Raw genomic sequence first — 13,272 nt, 5'->3', positions numbered from 1 at the left:
TTTTTTTTTTTTTTTTTTTTTTTTTTTTTTTTTTTTTGAGACAGAGTCTTGCTCTGTCACCCAGGCTGGAGTGCAGTGGCGCAATCTTGGCTCACTGCAAGCTCCGCCTCCTGGGTTCATGCCATTCTCCTGCCTCAGCCTCCCGAGTAGCTGGGACTACAGGCGCCCGCCACCTCGCCCGGCTAGTTTTTTATGTTTTTAGTAGAGACGGGGTTTCACCGTGTTAGCCAGGATGGTCTCGATCTCCTGACCTCGTGATCCACCTGCCTCAGCCTCCCAAAGTGCTGGGATTACAGGCGTGAGCCACCGCACCTGGCTTTTTTTTTTTTTTTTGAGACAGGGTCTTGCTCTGTCACCCAGGCTGCAGTGGTGCAATCATGGCTCACTACAGCCTCAACCTTTCAGGGTTCAAAGGATCCTTCCAGCTCAGCCTCCTGAGTAACTGGGACTACAGGCATGTGCCACCACGCATGGCTAGTTTTTTGCATTTTTTGTAGAGATAAGGGTCTCACTGTTGCTCAGACTGGTCTCGAACCCCTGGGCCCACGTGATCCTCCCGCCTCGGCCTCCCAAAGGGCTGGGTATTTTCTCTGTAAAGGAGGCCGCTAGAAACGTTTCAATGGCGTATGTGACTCTACGTATATTTTCACTGGACGGCGCTGCTTGAGGACCCCGCTTCTCTGCCTTGCTCCTGACTGTCCTGTCTTGTGTGTCTTTGCCCATGGCTCAGACGGGGTTGAAGAAGTTCCTGGAGTACGTGCAGCTCGGGACATCTGACAAGGTGGCGCGGCTGCTGGACAAGGGGCTGGACCCCAATTACCATGACTCGGATTCGGGAGGTAGGGAGGGGTGAACATCAGGAGGACCTCGGGGCCAGGACAGGGCTGGGGAGCAGGGCTGCCATCTGCATTCAGATCCATTCCTGACTGGTGTCTCTCAAACACGTCGCTGTCCAAGGGGGAGGCTGCGGGGCCAGAGGCTGTGGGGTGGAGAGCTACAGAGCCTGGAAAATGGGAAGGGATGGAGGAGAGTAGAAGGGGCTTCAGGTGACCAGCTTTTCCTGCCTTTCAGAGACCCCCTTGACACTGGCGGCCCAGACTGAAGGCTCTGTAGAGGTGATTCGAACCCTGTGCCTGGGCGGGGCCCATATCGACTTCCGGGCCCGGGATGGCATGACAGCACTGCATAAGGCCGCATGCGCCCGACACTGCCTGGCGCTCACGGTGAGGCTGCGGGGACCCCTCACCCCCACCGTGGAGCCCTCTCTCCTTTTCCCTTTGCTCTTTCTCAAACTTCAGTTCTTTGGTTTCTGTAAAAATAGGCCCTCTCATGTCCCCAGTTCAAAGCCCCTTTCCATAGACTGACACACAGCCCCTATTGTCACCCTTGTCAGGTCCCCCAGGTGCACCCACCTGGGCTACAGCTTGACATCATGCAGACCCGGACGCAGCCTCCTCCCCTGAACACCCAGAACATCTCCATCCCCTGTGACCCAGCTCAATACCAAACCTGCCTCTGTCTCCCCAAGGTGTAAACCCTTCTCATTCCTTAAAACGCAAAGTGAGTTCCCTGCTATGCCCCCAGATAGAGCCCTTCCTCACACACCCTGAAAACAATCCCCCAGCTACCCTTCCAAACCCAGCACTGCACCAGCTCCACTCCCTCCTCTCTCACATGCAAATACAGCCCCTTCCCCACGTACACAGCCTCAGATGCACTTTCCCAAATAGACAAATCCATACACCCACAAAATACATACACGGCGTCAGCTGCACAGTCTAATTTTAAAATACTCTTCTCCCCCTGCCCCCGCCAGGACACTTGATTCTTCTTCATATGCGGGTCAAGATGGGCTGCCCCCAAAGACAGCCATTGAGAAGCACCCCAATGTATGGATGCTCCAGCTAAATGGCCCCTCCCTTCTCTCCCTCAGATTCTTTCCTGAAGAGCCCCTAATGCAGTCAGACACCAGCCACAAAGATCTTCAGTATACCCCTGGAGTTAACAGACCCTGTTCATGTATCTCCCATGCACACTCACTCCCAAACCCACATCCTGCTCATGCACGCCCCTCCCAGCCTCCAGACCTGTGCTATCCAAGCCAGTAGCCAGTGGCCACCTGGGGCTGTTTAAATTTAAATTAATTAGAGTGAAGTAAAATTAAAATTTCAGTTCCTCAGGCTCACTAGCCACGTTCAAGTGCTCAGGGGACCACACGTGCCTGCCATATAGGGTGGTGCAGTTGCAGACCATCCCCACGATGGTGGAACGTTCTGTTGGATGGCACTGCTACAGGCTGTCCTCATACAAGGTTGCTGCCAACACTTTCTCCTATTAATGCTCATTACTGCCAGCCTTCCACACCCAGAGTTGTCTTTCAAGGGGGAGCAGGAAGTGGCCTGCAGCCCCAGTGAGGCCGGCCCGATCCTTGCCCTTATCCAAGCTCACTTGTCTGTCCCCTGGCTTCCTGCTATGCCCCTTCTTTGAGATCCTGGACCTAATAACACCTCCCACTTGGCCAGAGACCCTCCAGCATCCAGACTCTGGCCTCTCATTTGTCCCCAACAACCCACCTGTAGGAGGTGGAATGGGTGGGTACTGTGGCCCCTAATGCCCTTCAATGGCTCATCCAAGGTCACTCCCAGGGGAAAGGCTGGGTGGGATGTCAGAGTGCCAGGGTCCTCTGGAGGCATCTACCCAAGTCCCACATTGTTCACAGGGGATCAGAGTGGCCCAGGGAGGGAAAGGGCTGGGCTCAAGGTCGCACAAGGGCATCATGGCAGAACTAAGACTGTCACTGTCATTGGCCACTGTGGGTCACCCAGGACGGTCCAGTTCCTCTGGCCCTTCAGAATGAGCTGGTTAATGTGTGACTGTCATCTGTGTTTTTCTACTGGGTTCTCTCTCCGTTCCTAGGCGCTCCTGGACCTTGGGGGTTCCCCCAACTACAAGGACCGTCGGGGGCTGACCCCTCTGTTCCACACGGCTATGGTGGGTGGTGACCCCCGATGCTGTGAGCTGCTCCTGTACAACAGGGCCCAGCTGGGCATAGCTGATGAGAACGGCTGGCAGGAAATCCACCAGGTGCTCCTGATTCACGCCATGAAGGGCTGGGGTGGGGGACCCAGTCTCTGAGGCATCCAAGGGACTGGGGCTGGGAACCAGATGCCAGGGTCCTCACAGAGCATGGGGGTAAGAATAACATGGTCCCCAAAGAGGAAATGATGGGGGTGAAGACACGAAGACCCTAAGGGGGCATAGGCAGGGGAACCAGACGCCTTGATCCCTAAGAGGGATGGGCTGGCCTCTTGGCCCTCTTAAGGAGGCAGACCAGACGCCTGGGCCTTGGAATATTGAACATTTGGATTGTGAGGCTGACAGCCTGGGTCCCAGAGCAGGAAGGGGGGCAAAAAGGTGATGGGGAGGTGGATGTGGTGAAGGATAGGATGAGAAGGCCAGTGCACAGGTTGTGTACAGACTCTTGGCCCAGAGGGAGAACAGCCTGGGTCTGATCCATGCCCCTCGCTCCCTGTCCTGCCCAGGCCTGCCAGCGGGGTCACTCTCAGCACCTGGAGCATCTGCTCTTCTACGGGGCTGAGCCTGGAGCCCAGAACGCCTCAGGGAATACAGCTCTGCACATCTGCGCCCTCTACAACAAGGTCTGCCTAGCAGTGGCCGCCCCAGGCCCCTTGAATCCCTCATAGCTGCCTCCCCCAGGGCCAAGCTCAGATACTCCTCTTGACTGCATCACTGCACCCTTCACTTCTTCACTATTTCACCCTTTCATCCAGTCATCCATTCATCCATTCATCCATCCATCCATCCATCCATCCATCCATCCATCCATCCAACAGATATTTACTGAGCTCCTTCTCTGTATCAGGCCCGGAGCTGGGTGCTGGGGATAAAGTGTTGAGCTCATGGCCTAGCAGAGGGCAGACAACATAGTTTGCTGCTACAATCCAGAGTGCTCAGAGCAAAGTCACAGGGAATCCAGATCCCTGTGGGAGCCCCCATCTGGGACTGGGCTTGAGATAGAGTGGCTGGGGGTGGAGGTGGCTTCCCGGAGGAGGTGTCCCCAGTATTGAGATGAGCAGGAGTAGAAAAGGGGAGAAAGGGGTGCTCCAGGGTGGGGGCACAGCCTGTGCAGAAAACCAGAGGAAAGGGGGCTATGGGTCCTCAGTTCCCCTGTGTCTCCATTCAGCCAGTGGTGTGTGCAGGTGCCACATGGTGGCACGGCAGGGCACAGGGGAAAGTTTAACGTGCAGCCACTGTGGTCCCCGAAGGGGACGAGTGATATGGGAGTTTTAGCAATTCAGGACCTTGGGGGTCCTGACAACCTGGGTCCCTGAGCAGGAAGGGAGTGCTGAAGGAAGACGGGAAGGACATCCCCACTTCCAGAGTTCCTAGGAGAGGAGAGGGACGGAGCAGGAGGAAGACGGGAAGGACATCCCCACTTCCAGAGTTCCTAGGAGAGGAGAGGGACGGAGCAGGCAGGGGATCTCATGGCAGCTGGTTGGCAAGAGCCAGAGCTTTCAGTATCATGACCTCTGGTACTTTAGCCTCCTGCGCTGCAGATGATCCTGGGCAGGTCAGCCCTATGGAAAGCCTCAGTCTCCCCACCTGTTTCTTGATGTTCCCTGCCCTTGAAGGGCAGCTGTGGGGGTACTTAGAGGGACAGGTGCTCGCATGACAGAGCTGGTCTATCAGCCCCCCTTCCTCCAGGAAGTCTTCCAAAACAGCCCTCAGCCCCCTCTGCCTCAGCAGAACTTACAGTGCTGGGGATTTGGCGGGTGGCCACGTGCTGCCTGGTGGCAGCCAGCAGCATGCCTGGAGTCCAGGGAAGACTCAGTGCTTTTCAAACTGAACCAACATGGTGCCGGCACTTCTCTCCCTGTGTGCTTCTGCCTCCTGCTCTGCGACACGCAGGCCTCGCAACCAATCCTCTGACTCCCAGGCCCTTGTGCAGCTGATGGGGAAGAAGCTCCGGCCCCACGGGCAGATGGGGGTGGGGGAGCAAAAAAGTCCCCCCGACTCTTTGAGGCGCCATCCTTCTTCCTGAAACGGGAATAACGCCAGCTTTTATTGAAGAGGATGAGCCATTATGTATATTAAGTACTCATCCCTGGAAGGCAGCCATCAGAATAATAATTGTCATTATTGCCATCACCAGTGTCAGTCAGGGTCCAGTCGGGAGACAGAAACTGTACCATTCGGATAAACAGAGAAATTTTAGTATAGAGAACTGGACCAGGCACGGTGGCTTATGCCTGTAATCCCAACACTTTGGGAGGCCAAGGTGGGAGGATGGCTTGAGCCCAGGAGTTCAAGACCAACCTGGGCAACATGGGAAAACTTGGTCTCTATGAAAAATACAAAAATCAGCTGGGCACAGGGGCGTGCACCTGAAGTCCCAGCTACTCAGGAGGCTGAGGCAGAAGAATTGCTTGAGCCTGGGAGGTGGAGGCTGCAGTGAGCTATGATCATGCCACTGCACTGCAGCCTGGGTGACAGAGTGAGACCCTGCCTTAAAAAAAAAAAAAAGAGAGAGAGAGAGAGAATTAGACAGCAGGCAGAGTTTTCTTAGTGGCACAGATGAACAAGTCATTTCCCCTCCTTGATCTTCTCCTTTCTCAGCTGTGATGGGTCAGTAATTAACATCCACCATGCAAAAGCATCAAGTGGGTTAGTAGTTTTGCTTACCTTTGCCATGGGCTTAACAAATCGATGCATAACACATACGAACTTGATTCCTCCATTTCCCCCCTTGTCTTCCTCCCAGGCTTTAAGCTTTCCAAGAGCCAGGGCTAAGTCTGAGAGTGTTTCCCCAGCCCCTGCCACCTTGGCCTCCTGACATGCCCGTCTAGCCTTTGGTGGTGAAGGTCAGACCCGTGTCTAGGCTGTGAGCACCTCAAGGGTGGGGGTTGAGTCCGATTACTTGCTCTGTTCCAGAACCCCAGCACACAGCAGTCCTAACTGCATTTTTGTTGAGTGAGTGAATGAATGAATGAAAATGAGTGAATGAATGATAGCTCAGCCCTCTTGGATTTCCACCAAGACTCTGCACAGTGCCTGGCTCAGAGCATTCAACAGGTGTTTGCTTGTTTCAACAGACTGAATGACTCAACAAACGAATGATTTGAACAAAATGAATTTTGACTGACTCAACTTCATATCCTCCATCCTCATCCTTTCCATGCACGTTCCTTGAGCACCTACTATGTGCACAGCACCAGGCCTTGGGGATGTGAGATGAATCAGATGCAGCATCTGGCCTGGGGAGGGTGAGGGTGTGGTGGGGGGCGGGGTGGGAGTTCACAGTCTGGTGAGGAGGCAGACGTGTAAACACATCACCGCGACGGCATGAAATAAGTGCTAGGATGCCATTAAATGCGAGTTTCTCTCGGTGCCACCAGCTCTGACTCGTACACCTTCTCAGCTTTGTAAGAGTAGGATGAGGAGCAGGTGAGTTTAGGGGCTGTGCTCTGGCCCTGTGCCCCCAGTGTGGGGGTAGCGGGTGTGAAAACATGTAAAAAGTCAGGAGCGGTGCCTCATGCCTGCAATCCCAGCACTTTGGGAGGCCGAGGCGGGTGGATCATGAGGTCAGGAGTTCAAGACAAACCTGGCCAAGATGGTGAAACCCTGTGGCTACTAAAAGGACAAAAATTAGCCAGGCGTGGTGGTGTGCACCTGTAATCCCAGCTACTTGGGAGGCTGAAGTAGAGAATTGCTTGAACCCAAGAGGCAGAGGTTGCAGTGAGCTGAGATCGCACCACTGCACTCCAGCCTGGGTAACAGAGCAAGACTCCATCTCAAAAAAAAAAAAAAAAAAAAAAAGAAAAAGAAAAACACGCAAAAGTACACATGGCAGGCGTTAACAGTCTAGTTGGCCAGCATCACGGGCATACACAGGCTCACAACACACACGCACTCACGAACATACCCAGAACACTGGGCTAACTCTGCTGCCTGATGTGTCTTTGGCAGTCAGAGTCATCCATTCATAGGAGACAGGTGAACCATAGGATCAGAAGGCCACGTGCACAGGAGGATCGCTTGAGCCCAAGAGGTGGAGGCTGCAGTGAACTGAGATCGCGCCACTGCACTCCAGAAAGTGGAGGTTGCAGTGAGCTGATATTGCGCCACTGCACTCCAGCCTGGCAACAGAGCGAGACTCCATCTCAAAAAAAAAAAAAAAGAAGGCCAGGTTGGAATCCTCATTGCTCCACTAACTGGTTGTGTGGCCTTGGGCATAGCATCTGCCCTCTCTGAACCTGTCCTGTAACATGGGCTCATACAAACCCCTTGGTGGGTTTGTCATGTGGAAGGGATAAGATCAAGGAAGTGCTTGGAGAATGATGGTTAAATTAGCATCAGAGGACTCTGGGGTAGAGTTAAGCTGGAGGCCAAGTTGGGTTTAGCCAGGCCAAGAAAAAAGGGAGAGGACACTGCTCCTACTGAACAGTTCCTGTGGTTCCAGCATTAATCCAGGTGGCAGGTGCCACAGGCAAAATCATGCCCCTGTAAAACTTATGACGTAGAGGAGAAGAGACGCTAATCAGACAAATAACAGGAAATGGAATTTCAGGGAGACGGGGTTATGAAGAAAATGAGTTAACATTGGCTTAGAGTGCCTGGCACATACACCAGTCTCGTATTAAAAAACAAAGCAAGGAGCCAGGCACAGTGGCTCATGCCTGTTATCCCAGCACTTTGGGGGGCCAAGGCGGGCTGATCACCTGAGGTTAGGAGTTCAAAACCAGCCTGGCCAACTTGGGGAAACCCCGTTTCTACTAAAAATACAAAAATTAGCCAGATGTGGTGGGCGGGTGCCTGTAGTCTCAGCTACTTGGGAGGCTGAGGCAGGAGAATCGCTTGAACCCAGGAGGTGGAGGTTGTAGTGAGCCGAGATCATGTTACTGTACTCCAACCTGGACGTGCCACCACGCCTGGCTAATTTTTGTATTTTTAGTAGAGATGGAGTTTCTCCATGTTGGTCAGGCTGGTCTTGAACTCCTGACCTCAGATTATCTGCCCCCCTCGGCCTCCCAAAGTGCTGGGATTACAGGCGTGAGCCACCTGTAGCCAGCCACACCAGGCCAATTTTTTAAAAAATTTTTTGTAGAGACGGGATTTCGCCATGTTGCCCAGGCTAGTGTCAAACTCCTGGGCTCAAGCGATCCCCCCCACCCCCCCGCCTCGGCCTCCCAAAGTGCTGGGATCACAGGAGTGAGCCACGGTGCCTGGCCCACCTTGGGCTCTTTTGAAAGCCTTAATTTCCTCCTCTGTAAAATAGAGACAATTTCCATGTCCTGGAATTGTTGGGCAATTGAAGGATCTTCTGCCTCTAAAGTGCCAAGTGCCTGGCATGTAATGGTAAGCCTCCGTAAGGTCTAGACCCGTGGTTCTCAACCGGGGAGCTTCTGTCCCCCAGGGCACACTTGTCAACGTCTAAAGACATTTTTGGTTGTCATGACTGGGGAGGGGAGTGCTACTGGCATCTAGTGGTAGAGACGGGGGATGCTACTCAACATCCCACAGTGCTCAGAACACCCCCCACAAACCAATGAATCACCAAAGAATTATCTGGCCCCAACGTTCAGTGGAACATAGCATGAGCGCCTATCCTAAATGCCCTCAAATATCCTAGTGGCCATGTTAAGGAGAAGGGGAAAATAATTAGGTGACATTTATTGTAACAACATACTTTACTTGTAACAGTGTATCCAAAATGTTATCATTTCAACATAGAATCAATACAGAAATTATTTTTTGTGTGTGTGTGTTTTTTTTCTTTTGAGACAGAGTCTCCCTCTGTCATCCAGGCTGGAGTGCAGTGGCGGGATCTCGGCTCACTGCAACCTGCACCTCCTGGGTTCAAGTGATTCTCCCACCTCAGCCTCCTGAGTAGCTGGGATTACAAGCGCCCGCCACCACAGCTGGCTAATTTTTGTAGTTTTTGGTAGTGACGGGGTTTCACCATGTTGTCCAGGCTGGTCTCAAATATCTGGCCTCAAGTGATCCGCTCGCCTTGACCTCCCAAAGTGCTGGGATTACAGGTGTGTGTCACCATGCCTGGCATTTTTTTTTTTTTTTTTCTGGGCAGAGGGGAGACAGGTCTGTGCTCTGTCACCCAGGCTTGATCTCAGCTCACTGCAGCCTCAAACTCCTGAGCTCAAGAGACCCTCCCACCTCAGCCTCCCAAGTATTTGGGACTCCAGGCACCCACCACCATGCCTGGCTAACTTCTGTTTATTTTTTTATAGAAATGGGGAGTGTCTCACTATGTCGCCCAGGCTGGTCTGGAACTTCTGTCGTGGCCTCCCAAAGTCTTAGGATTACAGGCTTGAGCCACCACACCTGGCTATAGACATTTAAATTCTCTCTTGTTTTCATATGGCATCCTTGAAATCCAGTGTGTATTTCGCATGTATGGTGCATCTCCATTTGGGCCATCCATGTTTAAACTCAAGTGCTCCTGGTCCGTACCTGGCAGGTGGCTGCTGTCCTGAGTGGTGTGGATTTAGGGTGGAGTATTTATTCCTGAGGCTCTTAGCACAGGACCTGTATCCACTCATGGTGCCCTTAATCTTTTTTCTCTCTCTTTGTCCTGCGCCACTGGCCATCACCCACAGGAGACCTGTGCCAGGATCCTCCTGTATCGAGGTGCCGACAAGGATGTGAAGAATAACAACGGACAGACCCCATTCCAGGTCTGGGGCTGCAGTGGATGTACTGAAGTCTCCGGGGCTAAGGAAAGGGTGACAGTGACACCCAGTGGATAAGGAAGGGGACAATGAGGAAAGCAAGGAGACAGGCCGTGGAGGGGGAGCTGGAAGAAGAGGGAGGGCGGCATTGTCAGGGTGGAAGGTTTGGGTCTGGCTGGGGACCTCAGCATGTTTCCTGCCCTCTCTCTGCTCCCTGGGCCACCCCGCCCCCCGCCAACCCACCTCTACCCCCTCCCTCCAGGTGGCAGTGATTGCTGGGAATTTTGAGCTGGGGGAGCTGATCCGAAACCATCGAGAACAGGATGTGGGTGAGTGACAGGGAGCTGGGGCTGCACAGAGAACCTGGGGCGGCTGGGGTTTCATGGTAGGATGGGAGAGTTGGGGTACCTGACTTGAGGGCCAGGATAGGATGGAGAAAACCCTAGAGGACCAAAAATGTCTGGGTGGTGGTTGGGGGAGCAATTCCAGGCCCCCCGCCCTTTCTCATCTCTGTCTTTCTCCCTCATGCCTCTCTCCCACCATCTCTCGCCCCCGCATGGCCCCCTGCTTGCCTTTTCTCCCCTAACATCTGCCCCCCGCCGCCACTGTGCCCTCTCAGTGCCCTTCCAGGAGTCCCCCAAGTACGCGGCCCGGCGACGGGGGCCCCCGGGCACAGGGCTGACAGTGCCCCCGGCGCTGCTGCGGGCCAACAGTGACACCAGCATGGCGCTGCCCGACTGGATGGTGTTCTCCGCCCCAGGGGCCTCGTCCTCTGGGGCCCCTGGCCCTACCTCAGGGTCCCAGGGCCAGTCGCAGCCCTCGGCTCCCACCGCCAAGCTCAGCAGCGGGACCCTCCGAAGTGCCAGCAGCCCCCGGGGTGCCAGGGCCCGCTCTCCATCCCGAGGGAGGCACCCTGAGGACGCCAAGAGGCAGCCCCGAGGCCGGCCCAGGTAGGGGAGGCAGCCCTGGCTCCACAGTCCCCAGCCCCGTCAAATCCCCTCCCCAGAGCGGTGGCTTCCCCCAAGGCCAGCCCAGCTGCCTTCCTCTGTAGGCCCTCATCCGTCCAAGTCCCTAGTATCACCGTGGGGTAAAGGAAGGGCCTTGGGAGCTACTGTCCCGACTTCACCCCCAGTGCACCACGTTAGCTGGACATCTGCTCCACGACAGGGGCCCCATGCAGAGGATACCCCAAAGAAACATGTGTCCCAACCCCTGGGGACAGAGAATGACAGGGTGAGGTGGAGGGAAGCCGAGCAGGAAGAGGATGGGGGTGGTGGCAGGGACTTGGGTGGGGGACAGAGAGGTCACTCTGGAGGGAGGATGAGGAGTGGGCAGGGGACATTCCGGGGTCAGGAGGCCCACGTGGCTAGAGGAGGATGAGAAGGAGGTGGAGGCCAGCCAGGCGTGTCCCGAGGAAGTGGGGGAGAGGCTGGCAACGGCGGGCAGAGGAGTTGGACCTGACCCAGGAGGAAGCTGGGAGTCGCGGAAGGCTCGTGAGCGGAGGGATGACACAGTCCCAGCTCAGCCTCAGGAAGCTGAATCAGGCGGTGCGCATAGGACCGTGGGAGGGGGCAGAGCCGGAAGCCAGGAGGCAGGAGAGGGGGCTGGGGGGCAGCTGCGGGGAGGCAGAGGAGCCCCCAAATGCCCTCTTTCCTGGAGGACACCAGTGCTGGGAAAGCCCCTCCCCCCTCCTCCACCCTGATGCTCCATCCTCTTCCCCCACCCAAGGACCCCTGTCCTCCCAGAGGTGTTCCCTCCCTCCACCCTCCCCTGCCTCTCATGCCCTCTGTGTACGCAGCTCCAGCGGGACACCCCGGGAAGGGCCAGCCGGGGGCACGGGGGGCTCAGGGGGCCCCGGGGGCTCCCTGGGCAGCCGCGGGAGGCGGAGGAAGCTCTACTCAGCAGTACCCGGACGCTCCTTCATGGCTGTGAAGTCGTACCAGGCCCAAGCCGAGGGGGAGATCTCCCTGAGCAAGGGCGAGAAGATCAAAGGTACCCAGGGTGGAAGCAGGGCCTGCGCTGGGCTGGGCTGTGGGGGCGATCAGGGAAAACATGGAGCAGAGAGCAGACCATTCTCAGATACCCAGAGTATCTCAGACCTCAGAGAGCCCTGCGGCGCCCCTTGAGCCTTGAAGGAGCATAGAGTGTAGCTGAGATGACCCTGTCAGGAGGCAGTGCTGAGGCAAAGGCAGTGAAGTGGGCCGGGTCCCATTGTGGGACACTGATGGCGTGTGCAGGGCATAGTTGGAACATCTCACCAAATTGTCTCATTAGACTCCTCATGGCCCTTTCTGGGGAGGGAGGTCATGGGCCCCATTGCATGGTTGAAGGAACAGAGCCTCGCACAGGTGAAGCAACTTGCCCAAGGTCCCCAGTCCAAGCCCACAGTCCTTCCTGCCACCTGGTGCAGAGCGTGAGGCCGAGCAGCCTTAACTTTGCCTCCTGCATCTGCCCCGGGGTCCTCAACTGAGAGACGGGCAGGATCCTACTTCTAGGGCCCCGATGAGTTGGCACATGTAAGATGCTTGGCCATGGGGAGGGCTCCCAAAACAGTGGTTGCCGTTATCAGGGTTCACCTCCCTCTGGTTTTTCCACCTTCATTTGGAAAGTGGAGCCAGTCTCCCCTGCTTGTAGGCTTCGCAGGGCTGCTGACGTGTTCTTGGATAGAAGGATGCTTTAGAGATGACCACTTGCCACAGGTGTGGCCGTTAATATGAGGCATTGGAAAAATTATTTGCCAGACTCTAGGCAGCCCAGGAGCCGAGTGGTATAGAGGTTGAGAGCCTGGCGGCCTGGGTTCAAATCCTGGCTCCACCACTTCCTAGCAGGGTGACATCAGCCAAGTGACTTCTCTGGGCCTCAGTTTCTTCATCTGTAAAATGAGACCCTCATGAGGATTAGAGAAGTCAGAGCATGTAAAGCACTTAGACCAATGTTTCCTACATAACAAGTGCCACATAAGACCCATCACTTGGCCAGGCGCTGTGGCTCACGCCTGTAATCCCAGCACTTTGGGAGGCCGAGGCAGATGGATCACCTGAGATCAGGAGTTCTAGACCAGCCTGGCCAACATGGTGAATCCCCATCTCTACTAAAACACAAAAAATAAAAAATTAGCTGGGTGTGGTGGCGCACACCTGTAATCCCAGCTACTTGGGAGGCCGAGGCAGGAGAATTGCTTGAACCCAGGAGGCGGAGGTTGCAGTGAGCCGAGATCACGCCACTGCACTCCTGGCTGACTGACAAGAGTGAAACTCCATCTCAAAAAAAAAAAAAAGAAAAAAAAAAGCCATCATTTTCTTAAGTGGCCCCTACTTTAGGCACTTAGAGGAGAGAGACCTCGGCCCCTGGATAAGTAGGGAAGATCCTACCGTAGAAGGTCAACTTGAGTGAGGCCTTGAAGGGTATTCAGGGGTCAGAGCGTCAGGTGGGCTGTGTAACTGCATGTGTTACAAAGTCTCTCTTCCCATAGCCTGAGTTCCTGTAGGTGAGGTCATAAGTCATTGGTCTCTGGGTCTCTAGGGCTCAGTTTAATGACCCAGCACACAGGAGGCTTTAATGCGTA

The 13,272-nt window shown here is 55.0% G+C and overlaps 1 protein-coding gene across 2 annotated transcripts in view; it reads left to right on the top strand.

Moving 5' to 3' along the window:
• The window catches only part of SHANK1 (SH3 and multiple ankyrin repeat domains 1), a 56,290-nt gene that overhangs the window by 2,418 nt on the left and 40,600 nt on the right, over positions 1–13,272 (top strand). For both annotated transcript variants that reach the window (XM_031659211.1, XM_009195065.4), the window contains exons 4-11: positions 731–839; positions 1,072–1,223; positions 2,917–3,084; positions 3,543–3,659; positions 9,636–9,713; positions 9,970–10,036; positions 10,327–10,657; positions 11,506–11,699. In XM_031659211.1, the coding sequence (XP_031515071.1) occupies positions 731–839; positions 1,072–1,223; positions 2,917–3,084; positions 3,543–3,659; positions 9,636–9,713; positions 9,970–10,036; positions 10,327–10,657; positions 11,506–11,699 (1,216 nt within the window). The remainder of the gene's footprint in view (positions 1–730; positions 840–1,071; positions 1,224–2,916; positions 3,085–3,542; positions 3,660–9,635; positions 9,714–9,969; positions 10,037–10,326; positions 10,658–11,505; positions 11,700–13,272) is intronic.

The sequence above is a fragment of the Papio anubis genome, chromosome 20, assembly GCF_008728515.1.
Source record: "Papio anubis isolate 15944 chromosome 20, Panubis1.0, whole genome shotgun sequence".
Taxonomy (NCBI): Eukaryota; Metazoa; Chordata; class Mammalia; order Primates; family Cercopithecidae; genus Papio; species Papio anubis.
Note: the sequence above shows the minus strand (reverse complement) of the source record. Positions and strands in the feature narration are given on the sequence as shown.